Source organism: Guillardia theta, assembly GCF_000315625.1.
Source record: "Guillardia theta CCMP2712 unplaced genomic scaffold GUITHscaffold_130, whole genome shotgun sequence".
Lineage (NCBI taxonomy): Eukaryota > Cryptophyceae > Pyrenomonadales > Geminigeraceae > Guillardia > Guillardia theta.
This window is the reverse complement of record NW_005434544.1, coordinates 59,234-81,376: the sequence shown is the minus strand read 5'-3', so window position 1 is coordinate 81,376 and position 22,143 is coordinate 59,234. Positions and strand designations below refer to the sequence as shown.

Genomic DNA, 22,143 nt, shown 5'->3' with positions numbered 1-22,143 from the left:
CGGAAAGCGTCTCTCCGGGTCCTGCAAGATTCTACTCGTCCCTTCATCAATTGGAGAGTTCACCCCTGATACGATCTCACCTCGGCGTTCCATCGGGGCAGAGAAGGGAGAGAAGGGGGGATGGTGAAGGCAGAAAGATGAGAGGGAGAGCTCTAAGACGATGCTTCAGACGGCAAGGAGTGCGGATGCTTTCACGGGCAGATCATTCTCGTGATGAGAAAGGAGACTCGTTGCAATCTCCCTCAGTTTTGACTGCCGTCATTCGCTATCGCTGTCATGTCGTGAGAGTTCGATGGAGAGTTTTCAGATGGCGTTGAGTTGTACAATTCGATATCTTGATCTTTTATTCTAAACCTGGCAAACCCGATTGCGAATCTGCTGTGGCTTGCAGCTTGTTCTGATGCTATTCAGACTTTCGCAGGGAATGTGCATGGAGGGTTGAGCCATTTGTTACTAGTCGAGAGCGAAAGAGATCGACAAACAAGACTTGGTGTCATTGGCAACTGAAGAAGCTGTTGCTATTGTTAGCAGCTGAAGAAGCTGTTGCTATTGTTAACAGCTCATGAAGCTGTTGCTTCAACTACAAGTCCGATGATGATCCCTTGGAGGAACAAGCACAGGATGGATGGAATGACTCAGACGGCTGTGGGGAAGAGATTTCATCCCCAACTGACAACAAACAACAAAACATCACATTCTACAGACTCTACACTTGAGCTCCGGGCAGCTCCCTACTCATCTTTCTCATCTCCTCCACAATATTTCCATCCTGTTGCTCACGTCAATGCTTGTTCCCTCCCTCATCCTCCTCACCTTTAGCTTCTTTGCCATGTCCATCGGCGTCAGGCCATCCACGTTGACTATCGAGCAAGATGCCCCATGCTCGAGGAGGAGCCTCACAACTTCGCTCCTCCTATTCAGCACCGCAAGATGGAGTGCTGAATTCTTCTCGAGTGACGTAGCGACGTTGACATCGATCCCCTCGCAGAGGAGAATCTGGCAGACGGGTCAGCAGAGGTTGAAGGTGAAGGCAGGGCGAAGGAGAGGAGAGGGGAGTAAGGAGCGGAGCAAGGATGAGAAGGCAGAGTAAGGAAGAGGACAGGGAAGGACTTCGGTCACCTTACACGTCGACGCTTTCCCTTCCTGTGCAGCACAGTGGAGGCAAGTTAGGCCAGTCTTTGATCTTACAGTGACATCTCCTCCAGCCTTCAGGAGCAGCCGAAGAATCTCGTCCTTTCTGCAAAGCCTCCATTAGCAGCTTCCTCCTCCCCATTGTCCTCCTCTCCTCTCACGCCTACTCCTCTCGTCCCCCACTCCGCTCTTCTTCTCCTCCTTCTTCTCTCTGCCTCTGTCTCTGTCTCTCTTGGTGCCTCTCCTCCTCTCTGTCGTTTCGTTCATCCCTTCCTCCCTCCCCCCCCCCCCTTCTCTTGCCCTCTCCTCCTTCCTCTGCTTCTCTTACCCTTCCAATGAAGCCACTTGCAGAGCTGTGAGACCGGTCGAGCTCAGCACATTCGGGTCAGCGTGAGCCCGCAGGGCATCCTCCACCCTCCTCGCGTCTCCTTGCTTGACAGCCTGGCACGTCCAGTTGCTCTCTGCGCTGCTCCTCGGCAAACGTGTCAAGACAGGGAATTGAGCGTCCGCGTCCTCCAGCTGACGCTCAGCTGGCAGCTCCGCGTTCTCCTGCTGGCCTGTTCTATCTTGCGAGGAGAGTTGCTCGGCGAGGCCGACGTCTGCTGTCTCTTCGTCCCTTCCCCTGCGCGGCATGCTGTCATCCTCGTCCACCAACCTTTCCAAGCTCTCTCCCATCACGATCTCGAGGATCCGGTCTGACATCCTCTCTCTTGAAGCGCTGCTCTTGCCGTCCTCTCCGCTGGACCACGACTCGTCAGACTCGTCCTCTTCGGAGCTAGCGGAGCACTCGGACGAGTTCAGCGAGGATCCCGAGTCCTCCTCGACAACCAGAGGCTCTTCGACATCGCAGGAGGCCAGGCTATCCTCCAGCAAGCTTCTCTGCCGCAGGTGACTCAGGTCCGTCTCATCAATGATAACTTCCTCCAAGTTTGACTCTTCCGATGTGCTCGGGATCGCGACAATGTCTCCATGCAAGATGCTCACTCTCCACCGCGATTGACGTTGGGGAGGAGGAAGGTCCTGATGCACCGTCTCTTCTTCGTCATCCTCCCTTTCATCGTCTGACTGGTCCCCTCGAGAATCGGAATGTTCTGAGGCTGAGAGATCTGACCCCTGTGGGCTTTGCCTTGAGCGAACTCGATCTCTTCCTCTCCTTCGATGCTTTCCTCCTGTACTGCCAGCATCCTCTGGCTCCACGACCTCTATCGACTTCTCTCCACTACAAGCTGGAGCGACTCGCATGTACTCTGGAAGGGGAAGCATGAGCAACTTGCAGATCAAGTCACGGGGAAGCAAGGACATCTCATCTGGCGAGTTCAAGTTTGCCTTGATACGCCTCTGCAAGTCTACAGGAATTCCCAGCCTCTTGTGTTGTTTTCCCCTAACATATTCAACGAAAGCAAACGACCCGTCCTCATGCTCCAACCCGAAGCCGTGCTGCTCGTTCTTAGACCAGCTGCCGACATAGAATTTCCCCGAGTTGGACCATAGCAAGCCGATCCCTTCTTTCATGTCCATTCGAAACTCTCCTTCGTACCTCTTCCCACTCGGCCAACACATAATGCCAACACCATGTCGAAAGCCTCGATGCTCCTCCCCTACATACTCGTGCCCGCTGTTCCAGACGCGTCGACCAAGTCCATCGCTCTTTCCTTGCAGAAATTCACCTTGGAACCATTGGCCATCTGGCCAAGACATTCTTCCATAGCCGTGTGCAACACCATCAAGAAACGATCCTTCGTACATGTGGCCATCTACAGTCACGATCGTCCTCTTCTTGTGCACATTCTCGCCATTGCCTTTCAGATTAAAAAAGGAAGCTGCTGTTTCTCCCCTGCTGCCGGGGAGGCTCTGCACGAGCTTGTTCAGGTCGGTGATAGCAGAACTCTTGATGGAGGAGACTGTCGCTTGCAAGCTGGCCTTGAGAGGGGAGATGATGTCAGTCCATGAATCAGGGGACGAAGCATGCGAAGGGGTTTGAGGGGAGGACTTGGGCCCAGAGACTGACCCACATTCACTCATGTCCTGAGCTGCATTATCCTCTCGCTTTCCTATCGTTGAGTTCTTGTCCTTGGAGATGAGGAGGCTGAGGCCTTTCAATGCTGTTGAGCCCCACGTCTCTTGTGGCTGCTGCGAGCCTTCAACATCCTTTTGCGCCTTGTTTGTATCGGAGTCTGGGAAAGAAAACGAGTTCAAGGAAGCTTGATTATCTATGACTTGCAAGTTGTTCCAGAGATTTCTACCAATGGCATACCCATGTCTCAACATCGCGTTGGCCTTCATTGCAAAAATCAAAAGATCGTCATCATCGCTCAACTCCTCATCCCTGGCTTTCGCTTCTGGACCTTGTGATTTCTGCAGGCCACAAAAGCGGGCAAGGTTGGAGTGATCGTCTCCACTGAATCGAACCGATGCGCGCACTGCAAGCCATCGCCACCGATGTCCCGTGCTAATATTCAGATTCCTCCGAATCCTCCTGCCTAGCCTTTCCGGTTCAGTCACCTTGTCAGGGCTGGCCTGTCCCTGACTGAAGAGGGGATGCTGCATGCGCGGGCTTCGAGGACTTCCACTCGAACCTTGAAGTCGATGTCAGAAGAGGCGTGCATCCGAAGGACATCAAACCCGTTGCTGTGTCGGACGAGAACTGATCCGGATCATCGACCAGGCGAGTCTGCAGGCTGCAAAGAGCAGTTTACATGAGACAACCAGACGGCCAACAACTCATACCTGATGTTACAGAAGTTTGAGACAGGTCCGCGTGGTATGTCCATCGCAGTGATGCCATTCAGCTCTGGGGAGCTGGCGTTGGAACGCACAGAACCCGGTCTTGAGCATGGGGGGCTTGGAGGCGGACCAAACAAAGGTAAAGCTGAAGGAACGGAAATGAGGCACAGATCATGAAGACTTGATAGAATTTTCACCAGCTGCGGTTGAATTGCAGTGATTTCCTTTGACTTCAACCCTGGCGGCGGATTCCATCTCACCACCAGAAACTGTGTTTGTAGCCTTGATGACCATGTGAAGTTTAAAGAGCGACGCTCATGCTGCACAATGACCTTTTGTTGATCCTACATCGAGATTAGCCTCAGTTACAACCTCGTTCTCTCTTTCACAATAGAAGGAGGTAGAAAGATGCGCCATAGTGGGTTTTCGATCGAGTGACACAACAAACAAGCTATGGCTCATAACGGTCAAGAACAGAGCAGAACAAGCAGTGTTATCTTCATGGTTTCTTCGTAACGAAAGATTACAACAATATCGGGTAGCACTTTCATCCATTGTTCTCCTTGCCCTCCATTCCCTCCCTCTCCTTCGCTGCTTCCCCGCCCATTTCTCACTTTGTAGTTCCGTGTTCGTCTACCCTACCCAACTTGTATTGTACCCCACCCCCCTTTTCATCATACTCTCTCCGTACCCCTATTTATTCACTATGAATCACCGGTGCTTTACAATTTTACACTAGTGACATGTACCCGACAATACCACCCACCCCTCCCTTCTAACGACCCTCGGCCTCGTCCATAACAAAACTCTGTTCCACCCCTCCAATCTGAGTACCCCACCCCCTCGAAGTTCGACCAAGTTATTTACACCCCTCCATCCCTGCGCTACACCAGAGGATTGACAGCAGCACATATACCCCCCCACCCTACCCCTGTTCTGTTCAGTACCCCTATGGTGTCAAATCCACTTCACCCACAGCGTAGCTCATTGAATATGCCATCCTCTTGAAACCACCCCCTCTGAGGAATATTCTGCGGAGTACCCCTACCTACTACTTTTCGTGTATATACCCTACCTTTTCAGTCCATCAAGAACTGCATGTCACTTCACACCCCTCTATATACATGACGATGGCCCTTCTACCGTAGGGACAACGAGTACCCCCTCCCACCACCCCTCCCCCTCAGATAAAAACCGGTGTGATAAGCGGAAATCACCCCCACCCACCCCCATCAGCTCAAATTCCCACCACCCTAGTTCAGCCTCCCTGCAGCGGCTTGCCCAACTCGTTACGAGGACCCACCCCACTTGGTAAAAGTTCATGCCGATCCCTTCAAATCCTCTTCAATTCTGGGATAGTAGGAGGGTTGATCACCCACCCTTTCATTCACCACCCCTACACCCAAGCTGTGTCCAAAGTTAAAGTTAACTAATTTTGACAGTAGTGACTCGTTCGTGTGACTTGACTTCAGTCAACTCTGGCCGGGCCGGGCACCGCTGAGTATCTTTTTGAACGCCGCACAGTGACCGCTGAGTCTGCCGGCGGCGGGCCGGCGCCGCGTACAAGCCGGCGGCCGCAGTACCGCCCGGGCTCGGCCGATTACAAGGTTATCATACTACCGGAGTCCGGCACTGAAACTTACACCACTGTACGGTCACTGCACCCCGGGCCCGGGGACCGCCCCGGCCCCCGGCCGGCGGCGCCGTGCCGCCGCCGGGCCCCCGGGAGGGCGCCGCCGCTGAACTCGGACTCCGTTGAACGCCGCCGCCGCAAAGAACTTGAATTCCCGGCCGCTTGTTTGCCAGTCAGGCTCGACTCGCCGCGAGGCTCCCGGCGGGCGCCGACCGCCGAGTCCGATCGGACTGGGCAAGTTCATTTGACAGTGAAATGAACTTCCGAACCAGGCCCCGCCCGGCCCACGGTGAGCCGGACAGGTCACTGCACTGCAAGGCGGCACACGCGGCTGCCCGGCGGGGTGTCGGGCCCGGGCCACCGCCGCGCGGCCGTCCGTCCCCCATCGCCGCCGCCGTCGGATCCCGGCCCGGGCCCGGGCGCCGGCCGGCGCGGGGCCCGGGCCGCGGCGGTGTGCGCCCGGCCAGGCTGGCGGCGCGTGGGAGGGGCGGCGCCCGGGCCCCGCCGCGAAAGCCCCCCAAGTTTACTACACACAAGCGGGTCAGCACGGAAGGTTCCTAGGACAAGACTAGGAACCTTTTTAGGACCAGAAAAGTCACTTCCTAGGACCCAGTGCGACTGCTGAGGCTTGGAAATGGCTACCGTATTTGTATGTCTGCTAGACCAGGGTGCTAGGAGCTTCATCTGGTCTTAGTGCGGATTTGTAAGTCCTAGGATATTCGTAAGAGGTCCTAGACCGTCTAAGGCCCCAGGTCCAGTCTAGTCACCCAGTGAGGACAATTTGTGAGGGTCATAAAGGGGGGGTAAACAAAAGTTTTTGATTCTCATAACGGGTCCTGTGGAAGGGAAACACAGGGGTATATGGCATAAGAATGGAGTTGGGCGATGTACCGTGAGTGGTAGGGTAGTGTCTTGAGGGGTGGAGGGTTGCCTGTGTCCGGGGGTGGGGTCCTCACCGGATAAAACGTGCCAATTTTATCAGCCGATTTGTGAAGGGACTTGAAACTGAGGGGTGGGGTACATTAAGTAGGGGTTATTTTCAAGTCAAAGTGAGGGGTACAGAGTCTGGAAGTGATGCGGTGGGGGCAATGGAAGGGGTGGTCATTCCGAGGTACTGGTGGACAGTGGTCACCAGTGCAGGTCGTGGTGGACCAGTCAAGATGGCGATGCTGGAACGAAGAAAGTCGACGGAGGCGGTGAGGAAGAAGACCGAGTTGAAGAGAGCAGAGGGATAAGTCAGGCTCGTTAGTCCGCACTGGGATAAGTCAGCTGACATGGGCTGGGAGATGACAGAGAAGCAGATTGAGAGAGCCTGAGACGATAATGAAGCAGAAGAGTGCGAAAGGAAGAGTTATGGGCGAAATAGTTTGACGGTACTTCATCTCTTATCCTGTCGTTTCCTGCAGCTCTTGTTGGAGAGGCTTGACCTTATGGAATTCGAGCTCAACGACACCTTTCAAATCCTGGGAGATACTCTGTCCAAGGCCAAAAAGTGAACTTACATTTCACCCAAACAAACGGCTAGACTAACTGCTCTTGTCAACAGCGTTTTGAATGCTGCGGGTGAATCGTTGGCAAAGTGGTTTGCGAATCTCTCTCCGCACGAGGTTTGTGCAAGATCGTTTCATTGTCGACTCGTTCATTCGTTCTGCTAGTTGAACATCAGCATTGAAAAAGCGTTTCGAAGATTTGACGAGGATGCGAGCGGGACTTTGCAAAGGTCAGCACTCTCCGCCTCAGTGTTGTCCTCCTCGCCTGCTCTACATTCCCACTCTTCTCTGTCGCAGCGCTGCTGATTTTGTCTTCCCTCCTTGGCACTGCTACGTATGTTTGTCTCTTTCTTACCCTCTGCTCTCTCGCCTTGGTCCTTCTCTCTCTCCTCCTTTGACGGCTGATCGCTTCGATTCAGGTCTGAGATCCAGAAAGCTTTTGCGATGATGGGGAAGAGGTTTACGGATGAAGATTTGGACATTGTTTTGAAGGAGTACGATGCGAACGGAGATGGCTGTATTGACCTGGTGAGAACAGCTTTCTTGGACGCTCCCGCCTTTGTAGCTCTTTCCCGCGCCCGTGCTTTCCAGTCTTGCAGGACAATCACAATTGTGATGATGATGAGAATGAGGACTATGTCGGTGTATGTGTTTTGTTCTGGCAGATAGCTGTGGACCTCAGCAACTCATCTGCAATGCAGGAGGAGTTTTCACACATGGTCAAGTTGCAACTCAAAGTTCCCTGTTTCACGGGTTGCAGTCCTTGCACTATTTGCACAAACAATCAGGTTATTCCCTACTGTTTCCCAAGATCTCCTCATCCCTTGTTTTCCTCCTCCTCCCTCTCTTCCCCCGCTCACTCCCCCATCGCTCAACCCCTTGCTCGCTCCATCCTTTCTTTGCGCTCGTTGTTCTGGACACCCAAACCTTCTCGCCCTTTGTGGCTCAATTCCTTCCTTTCCATTGTTCCCTTTCCTCTGGTCTCTGACGCCCTGGTGCGCAGGAGGAGTGCTACGTCGACTCTGTGCATGAGCAGAAGGAAAAGAAGCGGTTGGAGCTACAGGCCACGTTTGACAAGGTCATGGAAGACGCAGCTTTGTCCATGGGCGAGCTGCTCGCCCCTATCCCCATCTTCTCGTGGCTGCAGACGGAGGACCGAGAGAGGCTGGGGAGCGAGTCCAGGCTGCTGCACTTCTGCGAGGGGGAGGAGGTGGTGAGAGCAGGGGAGGAGTCGGTGTCTATGTTCGTGGTGGTGCAAGGGGAGGTAGCGGTGTTGGTAGGAGGGAACCAGGTCTTTTCTTTCCTCCCGGGGCACTTCTTTGGCGAGACGGGGCTGATCAAGAACGAGAAGAGGAACGCAACAATCGTTGCCTCCTCCCCCTCCTCCTGCCTGGAGATCAGCCGGGACACCTTCCGAAGGTTCCTGCAGGGCAGGTTGCACTCCCAGCACCTCCACGCGGAGCTGAAGCGCAGGAAGGCAGGGAAGGTGGACAGGTCGCAGTCATGCGAGGAGATCCTGCAGGAGCTGGTCAAACTGGCCCAGCAGAGGAAGAGAATGTTTGAAAGCAGCCAGATGACAAGGACTAAGTCAACCTCCTCCACCTCCTCCGCTTCCTCCACCTCTTCCTTGTCCCGACGGCCTTCAAGGGGGACAAGGAGGTCCCTCGATTCCGGCAAGGACCATGCAGCGACGGAGATGCATCGATCGTTCTCCGTGCCCTCTGCCTTGCAGGATGAGAAGAAGGATGTTAGGAAGGAGGCGTTTGTGCGCTCCATTCTGACGAGAGCGGCGAGCTCCAGCCGGGACTTCGAGGAGGAGGAGGAGGAGGAGCAGCTGCAACGAACAGTCTCGTCACCCGTTGCTTCGAGTAAGGACCTTACAAGGGAGCCGTACAGAGCGATGAGGAGGAGGAACACGTCGATGGCTCCTCTACAGGAACCTGTCGCCGTTGTGTCATCCAAAAGGCAACTTCCCCTGCTCAAGAAGAAGGATCCGACTCCTCTTCCTCCTCCCCCCCATCCTGCTCCTTCGCATGATCCTGTTGGCCCTCTCCCTGTGACCGACACGGCTACCCCCCCTGCAGATGCTCCTCCTCCTGATGCCGGCGCCCTGCCGCCCCAAGGCGCCTCCCCCCGTCCTCTCGAAGAGGGTCCTGGGCCGCACAAGGATCAGCTGTACCCGACGAGACTGAGCAAGTGCCTGCCCATGAGCGGCGGGACGGGAACAACATAGCCAGCAGGAGAACAACGCTGCGTAGCGATGAGTGCGAGGACGAAGTCTCATGCTGCTGCGAGGAGGAGGAGGCGATTGAGGACGGGCAGGAGGCGGAGAGCTCGATCGGGATGCCCAGCAGGTGTTCCACCTGCTCCCTGGAGGAGATGCCGGACTGCATCAGCAGGACTCACTCAGCTGAGGACGAGAACGGCGCCGTGAGGAGGGAGGAGGAGATGAGAGGGGAAGGCTTCCAGGCTCTTTCTCATCGTCCCTTCACCGCTGAGCCGACAAAGATGGGGACGCCGTTCAGGAAGGAGTGGCGGAGGGCGTCGGCGGAGGAGGGGAGGGCGGTGGTGGACCCTCTGATGGAAGTGAAGGTGAGGCTCGTGCACGGGAGGGAGGCGGGAGACGCGAGGGAGCAGGAGAGGAGGGAGCGGGTGGGGAGGACGGTGAGCGCAAGCTACAAGTCGGATGTGAGGAGGAGCAGCAACGAGCAAGTCGCGCTGTTCAATATCAGGAGGCTGAGCTCTGCTGGCTCCAACCTCATCTTCTTCGAGCAGAAGGTTTCAAGGGCACGGTCTACCGTGGGGAGCAGGAGAAGGGCGAGCGGGCCGTCGGAGATCGAGCGCGAGAGGAGGAGGAGCGAGGAGGAGCTGAAGGAGACGCTGCTTCACGGAACAGCCTCGTCCTCTCGGATCTCCATCATCAACTTGAGAGGAAGCATGAGAAAGCTGAAGAGCGACAAGCTGCCACAGCTTTGAAGTGCAGAGGAGGGGGAGGAGGAAGCGGAGAGAGGAGTGGGGGAAGGAGGAGACTTGGAGGAGAACGGAGAGTTCATCTTAGTAACACATTTGTAAAGTTTTGTAATGAAAGAAATCTACATCTTCTATATCCTCGTCCTCTTTCAGTCTTCCACCACAGTCCTGCGCAAGAGAAATCAGTCATGTAATGTTGACACAAAGTGGTCTCATACCTCAGTGAAGCATCTCTCCTTGCTCTAGCACTCTCAGTTATCTTCTCCGAAAGATCTGGAATGACGTCAAACCTTCTTCTTCTTCTTCTTCCTCATCTTCGTCATCATCATCATCTCCATCACCACCACCCTTTTTATCGTTGTCATCATCTAGTTACCGTCATCGAGCATGGAAGACAACTCAATATCAAGCTTCAAGCTGCTTTCGTAGGTGTCAAGAATGGAGGTTGAGAAAATCTGAAACAAAATTAACAACATGACAGATTATCTCGCCTCCATCCACTCCTCCCTGCTCCTCTCCTCCTCTCCTCCTCTCCTCCTCTCCTCCTCTCCTCCTCTCCTCCTCTCCTTCTCTCCTGCTCTCCTGCTCTCCTGCTCTCCTGCTCTCCTGCTCTCCTGCTCTCCTCCTCCCTCCCCTCTTCTCTCCAAAACTTATTCCTCTCCCCTCGCACAACCTCAAGGTGGTATTTCGCAAGGGCCAGGATTGAGTTTCTGACTCTGCACAAACATTTCCTGCAAGTCTGTGAGCCAATTGCGGAGGAAAAGAACGAAGGAGAGAGGAGGGAGGAGAATGAGATAGAGAGGAGGGAGAGAGCGAATGAGGGAGGAGGAAGGAGAGCAAGCGAGGGAGGAGGGAGGAGAACGAGGTAGGGAGGGAGGATGAGAGCGAGGTACAGAGGAGGAAGGAGAGGGAGGGAGGTAGAGAGGAGGAAGGAGAGGGAGGGAGGTAGAGAGGAGGGAGGAGAGCGAGGTACAGAGGAGGAAGGAGAGGGAGGGAGGTAGAGAGGAGGGAGGAGAGCGAGGGAGGGAGGAGCAGGATCGAGAAGCAGGAGGGACATACATATCTTCCTCGCTCGCTGGCCGCCCTCCTCCCAACTTCTCCAGCTCGTCCATGTCACCCGCCTCCCCGGCCTCAGGAGGGAGCACATGCGTGATCCAGATGTATCCGTTGCTGTGAGCGGCAACTTCAGACCTTGACGCAGCAGGCTAGAGGGACCTAGCGATGATGAGGAACACTTGCAGTTCTCCAAGTTGTTGGAAGTGCTGGCAAGACAACACATGAGGAGGAGCGCGGGGAGGATGGAAGGGGGAGGAAGGAAAAGAGAAGGGTAGTACTTGTTTGGCTCTCCGAATCAAGTATGCTGGGACCTGTGGAAGAATCAGCAACTTCCATACAATATTGCTCCTCCTCCTCCTCCTCCTCCTCCTCGTCTTCTCCTCTTCCTCGTCTTCGTCCTCCTCCTCGTCGTCCTCCTCGTCCTCCTCGTCCTCGTCCTCGTCCTCCTCGTCCTCCTCGTCCTCCTCCTCCTCATCATCATCATCATCATCATCATCATCACTAACACCACTACTTCCTCCTCCACCTCCACCACCACCCGGTCTTGTCTGCTCTTCACTGGTGATTTACCTCTATCAACATTCCATTCTGCAGTTTTCCATATTTGGATGACCTTGTGTGAACGGAGATCGAACCATCTTGAAAGAACTGAAACATCAAACAATCAGCGAACCTCACTTCAAGTTGCCCCATCCCATCTCCGCATCCAGTTCCTCCCCTCCGCTTCCTCCTCTATGCGTCCCCTCAACCCCCACCCCCTGCTCTCCTTAACTTCGTCTCTGATCCCTCCGTCCTGACCTGACCTGACCTGACCTGTCCTGTCCTGTCCTGTCCTCTCCTGTCCTCTCCTGTCCTGTCCATACCTGGTGAATCTCCGCGCTTACAAGATCGCCCTCCACAAACAACGTTCGCATGTTCAGCTGATCCTCGTACGTTCTCCTCCTGTGCTCTCCCTCCGGCAGGTTCACCGACGACAACATCAACACTGCCGACTGCAAAGGAAAGAGAAAGGAAGGAAAAAATGATTTTCAGAAAGTTTGAAGCAGCAAAGGAGAATAAACTACTTGAAGGAGAAAACAACAACAACCTTCCTTCTCACCGCCCCCCTCCCCTACTTCCCCTCCCTTCCCTTCCTGTTCCCTCTCCCACCTTCCCCTTATCTCCCCCCTCCCTCCTCCCCCTCTTCCACCTTCCTCCTCCCCCTTCCACGTCCTCCTCGCTCCTTTCCCCTCCTCTCACAAACCTGAGCAGCTCCAATGTCAAGGTTCCAACGCTTCTGTCCGACCTCAACGACTCGTCCCACCACGACATCTCCCACTTGTCCTCCATATCGGCTCTTCAGTGGCACTACCGACACCAGCTTGTTCACCCTCTGGACTATCCCCGCCACCGACGCTATGAGCTTGCCCTTCCACACATACGTCCCATGCCCCCGCAGGAACCCTGCACTCCAGTCATCTCCCGCTGCCTTGCTTCTCATCTATCTACGCTCAACGATCTCCTCCACTACCCTGCCCTCCCTCCCTCCCTCCCTCCCTCCCTCCCTCCCTCCCCTCAGCGCTAGATGTGTCCTTTCATGTTTACCCTACCATGACCATCGACCTCAATCACATGTTTGCTCTCTGATTTGATTTTTCTTTCTTCCTGCCCTTGCTCCCTTTGTCCTAGCATTGCTCCTTTGGCTGCTCCTGCTCTTGTTCCTGCGTTGGCTGGACTTCTCCTCCTCCTTCTGCTCTCCTCCATATCTCCTCCTCCTCAACTTCTCCTCCTCCTCCTCCCCTTCCTCCTCCTCCTCCTCTTCATCATCATGAACAACAGAAACATCGTCATGTCGACGACAATAACATCTTTCTCCTCCTCCTCCTCCTCTCACCTGCTTCGCTTCTGATCTCTTGCCCTGGAGTTACAACTTCCATCCTGCCATCGCACGTGCTCCCACCCCCCACCCTCCCACCCCTTTGTACCCCCTGTACCCCTACCCGGTATAATCTAACATGAATTATGAGTACCCCCTTTCAAATACTGTACCCTTGTTATACTCCAATAATGAACAACTTTGTTCTATGTCAAAGAAATAACCGGTGGTATCATAGACCCCACCATTTGAAATACTACCCCATGTTGATAATCAGGTACCCCTTTCTCAGGAACAGGAGACCATGGCGCCGAAAGCTCAACAGGTGGGGCAGGAGGAGCAGGAGGAGCAGGAGGAGCAGGAGGAGCAGGAGCAGGAGCAGGAGCAGGAGCAGGAGCAGGAGAGAGGGACTAGCAGCTCATGTGTTGAGTGAACTAACTCCCAAGTCAGGTCGAGGTGCAGCGAGAGGCTCTGAACATCGCTGCATCATGGATGCAAAGCATGAAGTCCGCAGTGAAGGATGCTGTAGCCTTCGAAGAAGGTTCACTCCTGGCTGCATGACCCCTTCCTCTCTGACGATGCTGATGTCCAGAAGAAGCAACTAATGCTGACCTGCTTGTCTCTCGCCCTGCAAGGCTGGGCTGGGCTCAAAGTTTGTTCCTCACTCCAAGGTGCACGCATGCAGTTTGTTGGCAGGCATGCGGGACTGATAGGATGAAACAGGCACTCAAGACAGAGGGCGATGAGAACAATCGTCTGGTTGGAAAGTTGAAGAAGATGGTAAAGAAGAAAGATGAGCATATTGAGCGATCAGTTCAGAAACGGAAGGCTCAGGATGAGGACAATGATGAAGAGAGCAGAACGAAATCGATTCAGCCAAAGAAGAGTAAGCCCCCACAGGAACCAGTCGTGTTGACGACTGTTGATCAAGAAAACAACAATCAGAACAAGAAGAAGAGAAGGAAAAAACAACAGAAGAAGGCCGGAGAGCAGGTAGATGCAAACAAGAGCCAAGAGCAGCAAGAGGAAGAGGAAGAGCAGGAAAGCAGGAGGAGAGAAGGAGAGAAGAAGATCAAACCCGCTCAAGAAGTTTCAAAGAAGAAGTCTGCTGCAGGAGATGAAGACAAGAAGGAGAAAATCCCTCCCCATCCCAAGCATCGCAAAGATCAGCAAGAGCAAGGGAGTTCGAACCAGAAGCAGCCGGCAGACGAGCAGGAAGAACGAGAGGAGGACGACTTCGGTCGCCGTCCTGGTAGGCGACCCCTGTGCCTCCACCTCTTCTTGATCTCTGCTGCAGACGGCCACAGGCCGAGGAGGAGGAGGATCAAAGGCAAGAAAACTCGATCGAGGCAGGTGAGGGCATCGTGAGTTGAAGGAAGACTGTCTGCCTCCTTCTCACTTGTCCCTTTACTCGTCTCCAACTCACTCCTCGTTTCAGAAAAACATCCGCAAAGACAGCCGTCCGGAAAATCTCCGGCCAGGAGGCAAAGACTACGTCGCTAGGACAACCCCAGCTGACGAGCCGGCAGCATGAAAGGGGATTCGAACTTGACAAGACTTTACGCACAGAGCTAGCAATCTTGGAAATCAACTCGGATAACATGCGTCCTCTCGGCATTACCTCGTTCACATACAAACATCAACATGGCGTTGACTGGCAAGCGCCAGCCGGCCTCACGTTCACAATGCAGCTGTTGGGGTTGTACCCGTGATTCTTGCGGCCAGGGAGGGCTGTGAGCGCCGCAGATCTGAGCAGAGACGACATCTCGCCCTCGCTCACCATGTACCGGTCGGCAGGCAGCTTGGAAGTGACCTCGCAAGAGCGCGGGGGCAGCAGTCGACCCTCATACTGCCCTCCTATCACTGGGTTCTTCATCGCATGGTGCATGAAGGTCGTATTGGACCATCTGTATCGGATCACCCACCCATCGTACGCCCATCCCTCGCCATGCCGGAAGAATCCGACTCTCTCCCAGTCCCCCCCTCGACAGCCCGAGTTGTTGGCCGCTGCATGGAAGCATGCAACGAACTTCGGGTAGTCGCTTCCCTTTCCCTCCCTCCTGCACCTCTCAGGTACTGGCCGGACGAGACGATGCAGGAGCAGCCAGTGGAGAGCTCCATTGTCTGCGTTCATGCCCGAGTACTCGTGCTTGTTCCCCGGGTGGAGCATGTACCAGTCCAGAAGGAACCTCCTGCTCCATGCTGTGTTCCGCACGATGTAGTTTCCCGCCATGACCTCGTTGTTATGGAATCGATGATAGAACCAGATGTCTTTGTTGCCCACCAACCAAGCTTGGATCTTCTTGTCGAAGTTCACGATCGCGGTATCAGCATCCAGCACTGCCACGTGGTGATCGGCGGGGATATTGAGCAGGTAGTAGAAGACATGGCAGACTTTCCTGAAGAAGAAACCGACGGCTTCCTTGCACTGAGGGAATGAGTCAGGCCTGAAGAGGACGAAGTTGAAGCTGTTGAGCTTGGAGTAGCAGGACAAGCTCTCGATGTTTCTTGCATAGCTGCTCCTTGAATTCGAATCAGCAAAGACAAAGAGCGTCATGGCGAGGGGAACTGCTGCTGGCACGGAGCTGTTTGTCCCCGCCGATAACGCACTCGTCGTTGAGAGGGACTGCTGTGACGTGTTCACAAAGACAGACAAGTTGACATTGTTTGCTCGCATGCTGTACGGCACCATGAATACCCCCCCTCTCCTCGAATACCCTACCATCTCCGGTTCTTTCTTAGAGCCCAACAGCCATAGTTGTGACATTGACATCGGCACATACACGAGTGCCACACTGACAAGGGCTAGGAACGCTCGCTTTAACCCTCTCATCTCACAGCTTGGCGGCGACCGACTGACCTGCTGGACTCCTCCCAAACTTTGAAACCTGCGGCGTACCGTTCTCCGGACTTGATCGGACAGCGATGAGATCTGTCGGAGAAACCAGCCAAACCAACACGAGAGGCTCAGTTTTCATCCTCGCTTAGACACTGTGAACGTCCTCCTCCATCTCCTCCCGGATCTCCCGGAGTCCTCCTCCTCCTCCTGACCGTGGCAGTATCAGCTCCGATCGGACGGTCGTCCTTGACCTGATCGGATCGGCTCTTCACGTCATCACAGGCTCAGGCTCGCCTCAGTTCTGGGACGGTCCGGGAGTCGTCGGAACTTTCCCGGCTCAGCCGGGCTAGGGCCGGCCCCCCCCGGGACTCCGGGGCCCGTACTGATCTTTAACTTAACTTTGAGTAAAGAAGTCCCGGCGATCGGATCTTCTCAGGGCCGAGTCCTGCCAGTGCGCCATGCGCCCCGAGTCTACCGTACAGCCGCGCCGTGAAGTTTGTACACTGACAGGCCTCGTACTGATTTTTAACTTAACTTTGAGTAAACACGACAGGAAAGGCGAGTCGAAGTCAACTTGAAGTCATCACCGGCCGGGCAACAGGGAAGCGGACCTCAGTCCGGCCACTCAGTGACTTTACTCTTCGACTAGCGCGGCCTACTCAGCCGCCCCAGCCCGGGGCGGCCCGGGGGCCCGCCGGCCATGGCATGATCCGAAAGTTCATTTGAGTGAAATTTTTGAAGTTGCGCCCCCTCCATCAAAGATGGCTGAAGTTATCGACTTCACGAAGAGAAGGTAAGAGCAAGGAGAGGAGCAGCAGAAGAGACGACGACGACGACGACGACGATGGCGACATAGAGGAGAAGATGCTGGTCCATGGAGCAAGAGCAAGAGCAGGAGCAGGAGGACAAGGAGAGGGGGGAGGAGGTTGAGGTACTTGTTGGTAAGGTGGCAGTATTCCAAGACAAGGTCGTGCGGAGGGCGAAGAGAGGGCACAGAGGAAACGATCTGTATACAATCATAGCAAGAGCAACACATAGTGATGAGGAGGCTAGCACAGTCTGGGAGGCAGGGAACGCATGATCTCACAGGACAGTTTGTCCCACCTGAGAGTTGCACACTTTCTGGTACCCCTGCTGAACATTTTGCAGAACCGTTGTCCCGGATTTCATGAGACCAGGTCTTAAGTCCATGTACATCTGGTTTACAAGCAAGTGATCCGTTCTGCAGCCCTCGACGTCCTCCTTTGGAGGGATAAGTGGGCAAGTGGTAAGGTGTTCGTGGGCGGGCTGGCAGTATACGGCGCGATATTTGTCTACGGATACTCTCTGCTGTCTCTCTTTTCCATCTTTCTGTGCTTGCATGTTGTTATCAGTGTGCTCATCAACCTCCTGCTGCGCTGGAGGGGAAGAGCTTCCGACGCTCGGTGATCAGCCCGTGTGGTTTCCCTTACAACTCCACCTAATCCTTCTCCGCAAGGTCCCCGCCTCCTCAGATCAGCCCAGAGTTTGTGAGCAGCCTGTGCGAGCATGTCAACTGCAAGATAGCACAGTACTTCGACATGCTGCAGCTCCTCGACATCGTGTCGGCTGCCTCGGTCTCAAGGTCTCAACTCGTGAATGACCCTGACAAGTCGAGGCAGGTCTGCATCGTTCTATACATCTTGTACCGGCTGGGGTTGATCTTCTCCGACGCCACCCTGATGCTCATCGGTGTAGTCGGACGTGATGCATGCTCCTGCGCTCACGATGCCCTCTCAGGATACTTGCTCGCCTTCTCCCTGCCGTCTGTGTACGTCAAATACGAGCGGCAGGTTGAGGACGCGGTGTCCAAGGTCAGGAGCCGAATGCAGCAGGTCGCCTTTCGCAGCTGCGAGTGACGTCAGTGACTGTGTGTCAAGGTGTCTGATGCGATCTACAACTCCATCCCAAGGGCAGACACGCTCAAGAAAGATGAACGAAACAAGGAAGAACGAAAGAAAGAAGAACGAAAAATTGAGAAGGAGGCAGACAAGGAAGCGACCAAGAGCGAGAAGCAAGAGTGAAGTGAAGCAGCCTATGTTGAAGGTCACAAGGCAGGGAGAGTCATGTTTAAGTTTGTTGATGTACGAACATCGCACTAAGACCGCGAGGAAGGGCTTTTTCGAATGTTTAGAGGTTGTATTCGCCGATGAGGCAGTACTCTTCTTTAAAAGTTACAAGCGTGGAAGAGCAGGACGCGGTGATAATTACAGGAAGGTCGTTGGCATTCAGCACACATCACGGCTTATTCACTTGAGGTATCGGCGGATCTCGCTGATCAGGTGCTGCGACTCAGAAACGTAGTTGACTGGCTCCAAGCTCATCACAGAAAACTTCGTTCGTGTCTCTCCCTTGTACTCCTCCGCCTTTGCGCGCACCTTGATCATGTACTCCTTGAAGTATGCCGCCTTCCACACACCCTCGAACGCCACCTTGTCCGTGCACTCGATCTCATACAGCTCGTCCGCAGACTTTCCGAGAATGAGTTGCGCATGTTCGTCGAAGCAGGTGAGCCACTGCCGACCGGTGAGGTCCATGAAAGCAAAGGTCGTGATGTAACGCCGCTGGCATGTGTCGATCTGAGTGCCAGTGGACTCATCGATCCACACGTCACCACTCGCCACGACTTTCTTCTTGTTCTCCGGGTTCGCCGGATACTGCCATTGCTTCTCAGTGTTGCTGTACGTCACATAGGCCTTGATGGTGAAGATGTCAGCCTTGCTCGTGTTGGAGCCCAGTGACTCCTTTGACACAGCTTCAATCAGCTTCCTGGGAGCAGGTCCCCCGGGTCCCTTCCCAGCCTGGGTTCCTTCGCCAACAGGCTGGAATGATTTTCCTGAGTCACAGGAGGAGTACCACTCCCGCAGGTCCTTAGCCTCTGGGGTCTCTGGGTTGATCTGGAGCATGGATGAACGTAGAGTGCTCAAAGAGCAGCCGTTGTAATCGCTCACCCTCGCACCTCTGACTGCAAGAATAGAATGATTGGTAGCGTGTGAAGTGTCAAATTGTTCCGCATGGTTGTCCCACCTGCGCGAGAGCCGTCAAACAACGAGATGGCTCAAAGAACAGAATACTGACAGAGTAATGCTGACAGTCTTGCCAGACTTGTCCACCAGAGATACATTCCTCTTGCTCTTTTGCTTTCCACTGTCCCTTCCTTGTTTGATGGTAATTTCTCCAAGAGCCTACATTCCACTTAGTTTGTCTAAAATTCGTGGACAGGATGTTTACCTCTACTTCTTGCACGACTCCGATGACGTCCACATTCTGCAAATTTCCTTTTTCAACCAAAAGACAGTTGACTTCAATCATGTACCTTGTTAACCATCGCAGCGAGCTTGTCAATGCTCACAAAGTCAAATCGCACCTGCATACTTCGTTTAGAGGAATGAGTTGCAAGCACAGACTGATGCAAACCTGCGGCGCATCTTCCTCCAGACACCTTTCAATTGTCGTATTCGTCGAGACTGTCATCTCATACTGACATTTGGTGTTGTTGTACTTGCTCTGCGCAACCTTGAAGCTCCCCTTTGAAAAGACATACCATTGTCCAACCTTTGAGGAACAATTAGTTTGATCTGTATGCAAACTTCTGAGCAAATGATAAGCTTACCACCAAAGAATCATGATACTTTTCACACTGTTCATTCCAGAAGGTGACTTTCATATCGCTCGAGTCATCCAACACGACCGCACTGAAGACAGCCATGTCTGTGTTGTTCCTACCCTTGAAGCGCCGGACATCTTCCTTGGAGATAAGTTTGGCTTTCACGTTGCAGCTTCCATAGGGATGGATCATTGCGATCGGAACGCGGTTGACGGTAGGCTGACTCAAGGGCAACGAAGAAGCTTCAACCTTGGGAGGAGTAGAGGCAGGGGAAGACTGGGGAGGTCCTTTCGGAGCCGGGCTTCCAAGCTCCTTGCCATCCTTGCCAGCATCAGCAGTGGTATCCTCCGAGTTGGCCGAGTACTTGATGGGAGAGCCAATGACGCTATCCAAGTGCTTCTTCACAACCACATCCTGGATGAGGATCTTGTAGTTGCCCTTCTGGGACACTCGGAGAGTTTCTGTCTCGATGATGCTGTTGATGAAGTCTTCCTTGAGGATGACCTCCTGCAGATGCTCCTTCTGGTTGAGCAGCACAACTGTGAAGTACTTCCCATCGGAAACACCCAGCCTGATACCAAGGTGTTAGCAAATAATGCCGGACGAAGCTATTCACGAACTTGAGGTTGCCGTTCGACAGTCTTCCAACATTGATGGCCTGCAGGTTGGCCCTCACGATGTTCGACGTGGAGTAGAGCTTCTCGACGCCTCCTTCGGTCAGATCTTCAGACATGCTTCCTGTCCATGTTCAAAGTCAGCGGGAATGTTCATGATCTTATGGTAAGGAGAAATCTTTCAGAGATCATATTCCTACTTTGTGAAGGAACATCCTCTCTCTGTGAAGCGGGCTCTGCTAGACTCATCCCTTCCAAGACATCCTTCCGAAAACAACTTCAAGCAATGTCTTGCTCAGAACTCATCCTGTGACTTGCACTGATGGCATCTACTCCTTCCCCCCTCTTCTCTTCTCCTACCCAACATGCCATCGCTAGCCTCTGGGTTGTCCTGACCCTGCCGCTTCCTCCCTCCCCTCCCCTTACACTCCTCCGCCCGTCGTAGCATTTACGCGGGAAAGTGGAGTGGCTATGAGTATGTAAAAAATATTTGAAAATTACGGTGTAGATTTCAAAACCTCTCTGCATATTTGGGATTCTGAAGCAACACCCTCACGAGCAAAAAGTTTCAGGCATGCGTTCTCATTGCCGCGGATGGGGATCGAACCCATGACCTTTGGATTATGAGACCAACGCGACTACCAACTGCGCCACCACGGCTGCCTGCCAGCGGTGTACTTCAAAGCAATATATACTCGGATTCTTCTGGGAGGTGGGGTGGCCCCTTTGGCGGCTATCCTTTGACCCGTACGGTACTTTGAATGGAAAATGTTGGGTGGGTGAGGTACTGTCCTGATTGACTCAGTGATATACAGGGGGTGGGTGGGTGGGAGAAACTTTCATATGTCACAAAGCCTCGGAAGAGAACTAACAGTGCAACTTTTCGAGTCAAGAGATCGGACTCGAACCGTGAACCGTTCACGGCCCGGTTAAACAATACTGATTTAAGCCTGATCGGACTCATGATGATGCCAGGCGGGCCCGGCCCTTGGAGTCCCACTGCCAGTCGGACGGTACCGTACCGAGGTCCCGGAGCCTCCGAGTCCGCCCGGCCGCGACCGGACACTCCGAGGCTGGCAGTGACATGACAGCCTGACTCGGTGAACAAACTCACTGAGTAGTAACCGTGGTAGATAACACATTGAAGTCTCTGTCACTTTCAGGCAGGCCGCCGTCACTACTCCGATCATAGGATAGGTAGAAGGCCACACCGGGTCTCCTCGGTGCCCCCCCATGCTCTCGGAGAGTCTACCGCACCTACTGGCACTCCCCGCCGAAGCTTGGCAGGCTTCTCAGCGGTTGGTTTGCTAGACGTCTGTCGGGAGCACATGTCTTGCTCTAGATCAACGACCTCGCCACACCTTCCGGGCTGAGTACAGCTTCCGGGCTGAGTACAGGGTGCTTCATTCATACTAGACCTTGAGCTTCCCGCGATCTTGTTCGTGATTGGGCGGTCCCACGAATCGGCAGCGGGTCAGTCTCACTCATGTCGATACTACCGGACTCGGCACGCAGAGTCGTAGGCCGCGCTATTCGTACATGACTTTATTGACACCTATACATCTCCTCGTCCTACTTCAAGCAATATACAATGCCCATTGATCCCCTGCCCGCAAGCTCGCATGGAAGCGGTGCCGATCCCCGCGGGCATGCTTCTGCCACCCGCCGCTTGCTGCTGCCTCCTCCCGCTTGCGTGTGGCCTCCAGCTCGCACCTTGTCTCCTCCCCTCCCTCCTCTCCCTCCGTCGTACTCGCCTCGATGTGTCCGTCCGATGAGGCCGAATGCGACGAGAGCGCCCGCATGAAGCCCAGGCCCTCGTAAGCGTCTATCCACCTGCTGTGACTGGCCTCGTCGTAGCCGAGGGAGAAGTCGAGGAAGATGCTATGGCGGTCCGAGACAGGGCAGGCTGTGAGGGAGGGAGAGCCGAAGAAATCGAAGAAGGACAACTCGGGGGTAGGAGGGGGGCAATGAGCGGGTTGAGAAGGAGTGGGATGCGCTTCAGAGTGATGCATGGGAGGGAGGGAGGGAGGAAGACTAGGCTTGCAAGAGCGGGGCTCCGTAGATGTCATGCGATGCGTGGCGGTGTTGCGCAGTGAGCTCGTGGGGGAACCTGGCGAGGGGGAAAGCGAAGATAGCAGATATGGCCAGGAGGGAAAACAGGCACAGCCAAAAAGGATTTTTAATCCTTAAGCCCGGCTTGCAGGAC

General features: G+C 54.3%; 8 protein-coding genes and 1 non-coding gene across 9 annotated transcripts; 3 read left to right on the top strand and 6 right to left on the bottom strand.

Annotated features, from left to right (window-relative positions):
• Positions 1-744: 744 nt before the first annotated feature.
• On the bottom strand, positions 745-1,227 carry GUITHDRAFT_80012 (hypothetical protein; the record flags this gene model as incomplete). Its single annotated transcript, XM_005822152.1, has 2 exons — positions 745-996; positions 1,120-1,227. Coding segments are annotated over 2 exons (360 nt in total), but the record flags the coding sequence as incomplete, so codon positions are not given.
• Positions 1,228-2,553: 1,326 nt separating this feature from the next.
• GUITHDRAFT_58115 (hypothetical protein) lies at positions 2,554-2,913 on the bottom strand (the record flags this gene model as incomplete). The annotated part of the gene is made up of 1 exon (XM_005822151.1): positions 2,554-2,913. A coding segment is annotated over one exon (360 nt), but the record flags the coding sequence as incomplete, so codon positions are not given.
• Positions 2,914-6,648: 3,735 nt separating this feature from the next.
• GUITHDRAFT_146637 (hypothetical protein) lies at positions 6,649-9,954 on the top strand (the record flags this gene model as incomplete). Its single annotated transcript, XM_005822150.1, has 9 exons — positions 6,649-6,684; positions 6,895-6,980; positions 7,035-7,095; positions 7,144-7,208; positions 7,398-7,506; positions 7,578-7,622; positions 7,644-7,766; positions 7,982-9,174; positions 9,219-9,954. The coding sequence occupies 9 exons, from the start codon at positions 6,649-6,651 to the stop codon at positions 9,952-9,954; spliced, it is 2,454 nt and encodes an 817-aa protein (XP_005822207.1).
• Positions 9,955-10,316: 362 nt separating this feature from the next.
• GUITHDRAFT_158754 (hypothetical protein) lies at positions 10,317-12,920 on the bottom strand (the record flags this gene model as incomplete). The annotated part of the gene is made up of 8 exons (XM_005822149.1): positions 10,317-10,403; positions 10,622-10,687; positions 11,004-11,139; positions 11,212-11,315; positions 11,575-11,652; positions 11,868-11,996; positions 12,248-12,447; positions 12,878-12,920. The coding sequence occupies 8 exons, from the start codon at positions 12,918-12,920 to the stop codon at positions 10,317-10,319; spliced, it is 843 nt and encodes a 280-aa protein (XP_005822206.1).
• A 243-nt stretch (positions 12,921-13,163) lies between these two features.
• GUITHDRAFT_118571 (hypothetical protein) lies at positions 13,164-14,393 on the top strand (the record flags this gene model as incomplete). The annotated part of the gene is made up of 5 exons (XM_005822148.1): positions 13,164-13,184; positions 13,310-13,400; positions 13,452-14,099; positions 14,157-14,212; positions 14,298-14,393. The coding sequence occupies 5 exons, from the start codon at positions 13,164-13,166 to the stop codon at positions 14,391-14,393; spliced, it is 912 nt and encodes a 303-aa protein (XP_005822205.1).
• A 105-nt stretch (positions 14,394-14,498) lies between these two features.
• GUITHDRAFT_146635 (hypothetical protein) lies at positions 14,499-15,416 on the bottom strand (the record flags this gene model as incomplete). Its single annotated transcript, XM_005822147.1, has 1 exon — positions 14,499-15,416. The coding sequence occupies one exon, from the start codon at positions 15,414-15,416 to the stop codon at positions 14,499-14,501; it is 918 nt and encodes a 305-aa protein (XP_005822204.1).
• A 1,027-nt stretch (positions 15,417-16,443) lies between these two features.
• On the top strand, positions 16,444-17,902 carry GUITHDRAFT_166041 (hypothetical protein). The gene is made up of 7 exons (XM_005822146.1): positions 16,444-16,491; positions 16,848-16,876; positions 16,927-17,122; positions 17,176-17,293; positions 17,339-17,408; positions 17,457-17,551; positions 17,597-17,902. The coding sequence occupies exons 1-7, from the start codon at positions 16,460-16,462 to the stop codon at positions 17,738-17,740; spliced, it is 684 nt and encodes a 227-aa protein (XP_005822203.1). The 5' UTR covers positions 16,444-16,459; the 3' UTR covers positions 17,741-17,902.
• A 63-nt stretch (positions 17,903-17,965) lies between these two features.
• On the bottom strand, positions 17,966-19,527 carry RPA1 (replication protein A1, 70kDa; the record flags this gene model as incomplete). Its single annotated transcript, XM_005822145.1, has 5 exons — positions 17,966-18,743; positions 18,795-18,901; positions 18,948-19,032; positions 19,120-19,271; positions 19,330-19,527. Coding segments are annotated over 5 exons (1,320 nt in total), but the record flags the coding sequence as incomplete, so codon positions are not given.
• Positions 19,528-20,523: 996 nt separating this feature from the next.
• Positions 20,524-20,597, bottom strand: GUITHDRAFT_t102. The gene has a single exon. It is a non-coding gene; the product is annotated as a tRNA-Met (tRNA).
• Between the last annotated feature and the right edge of the window lie 1,546 nt (positions 20,598-22,143).

Coding starts and splice junctions, on each gene's coding strand:
- GUITHDRAFT_166041 (XM_005822146.1), top strand. CDS start 16,460: ATGGCTGAAGTTATCGACTTCACGAAGAGAAG. Junction 17,123..17,175: donor GGAAGAGCTTCCGACGCTCG/GTGATCAGCCCG, acceptor CTTCTCCGCAAG/GTCCCCGCCTCCTCAGATCA. Junction 17,294..17,338: donor ACATCGTGTCGGCTGCCTCG/GTCTCAAGGTCT, acceptor AAGTCGAGGCAG/GTCTGCATCGTTCTATACAT.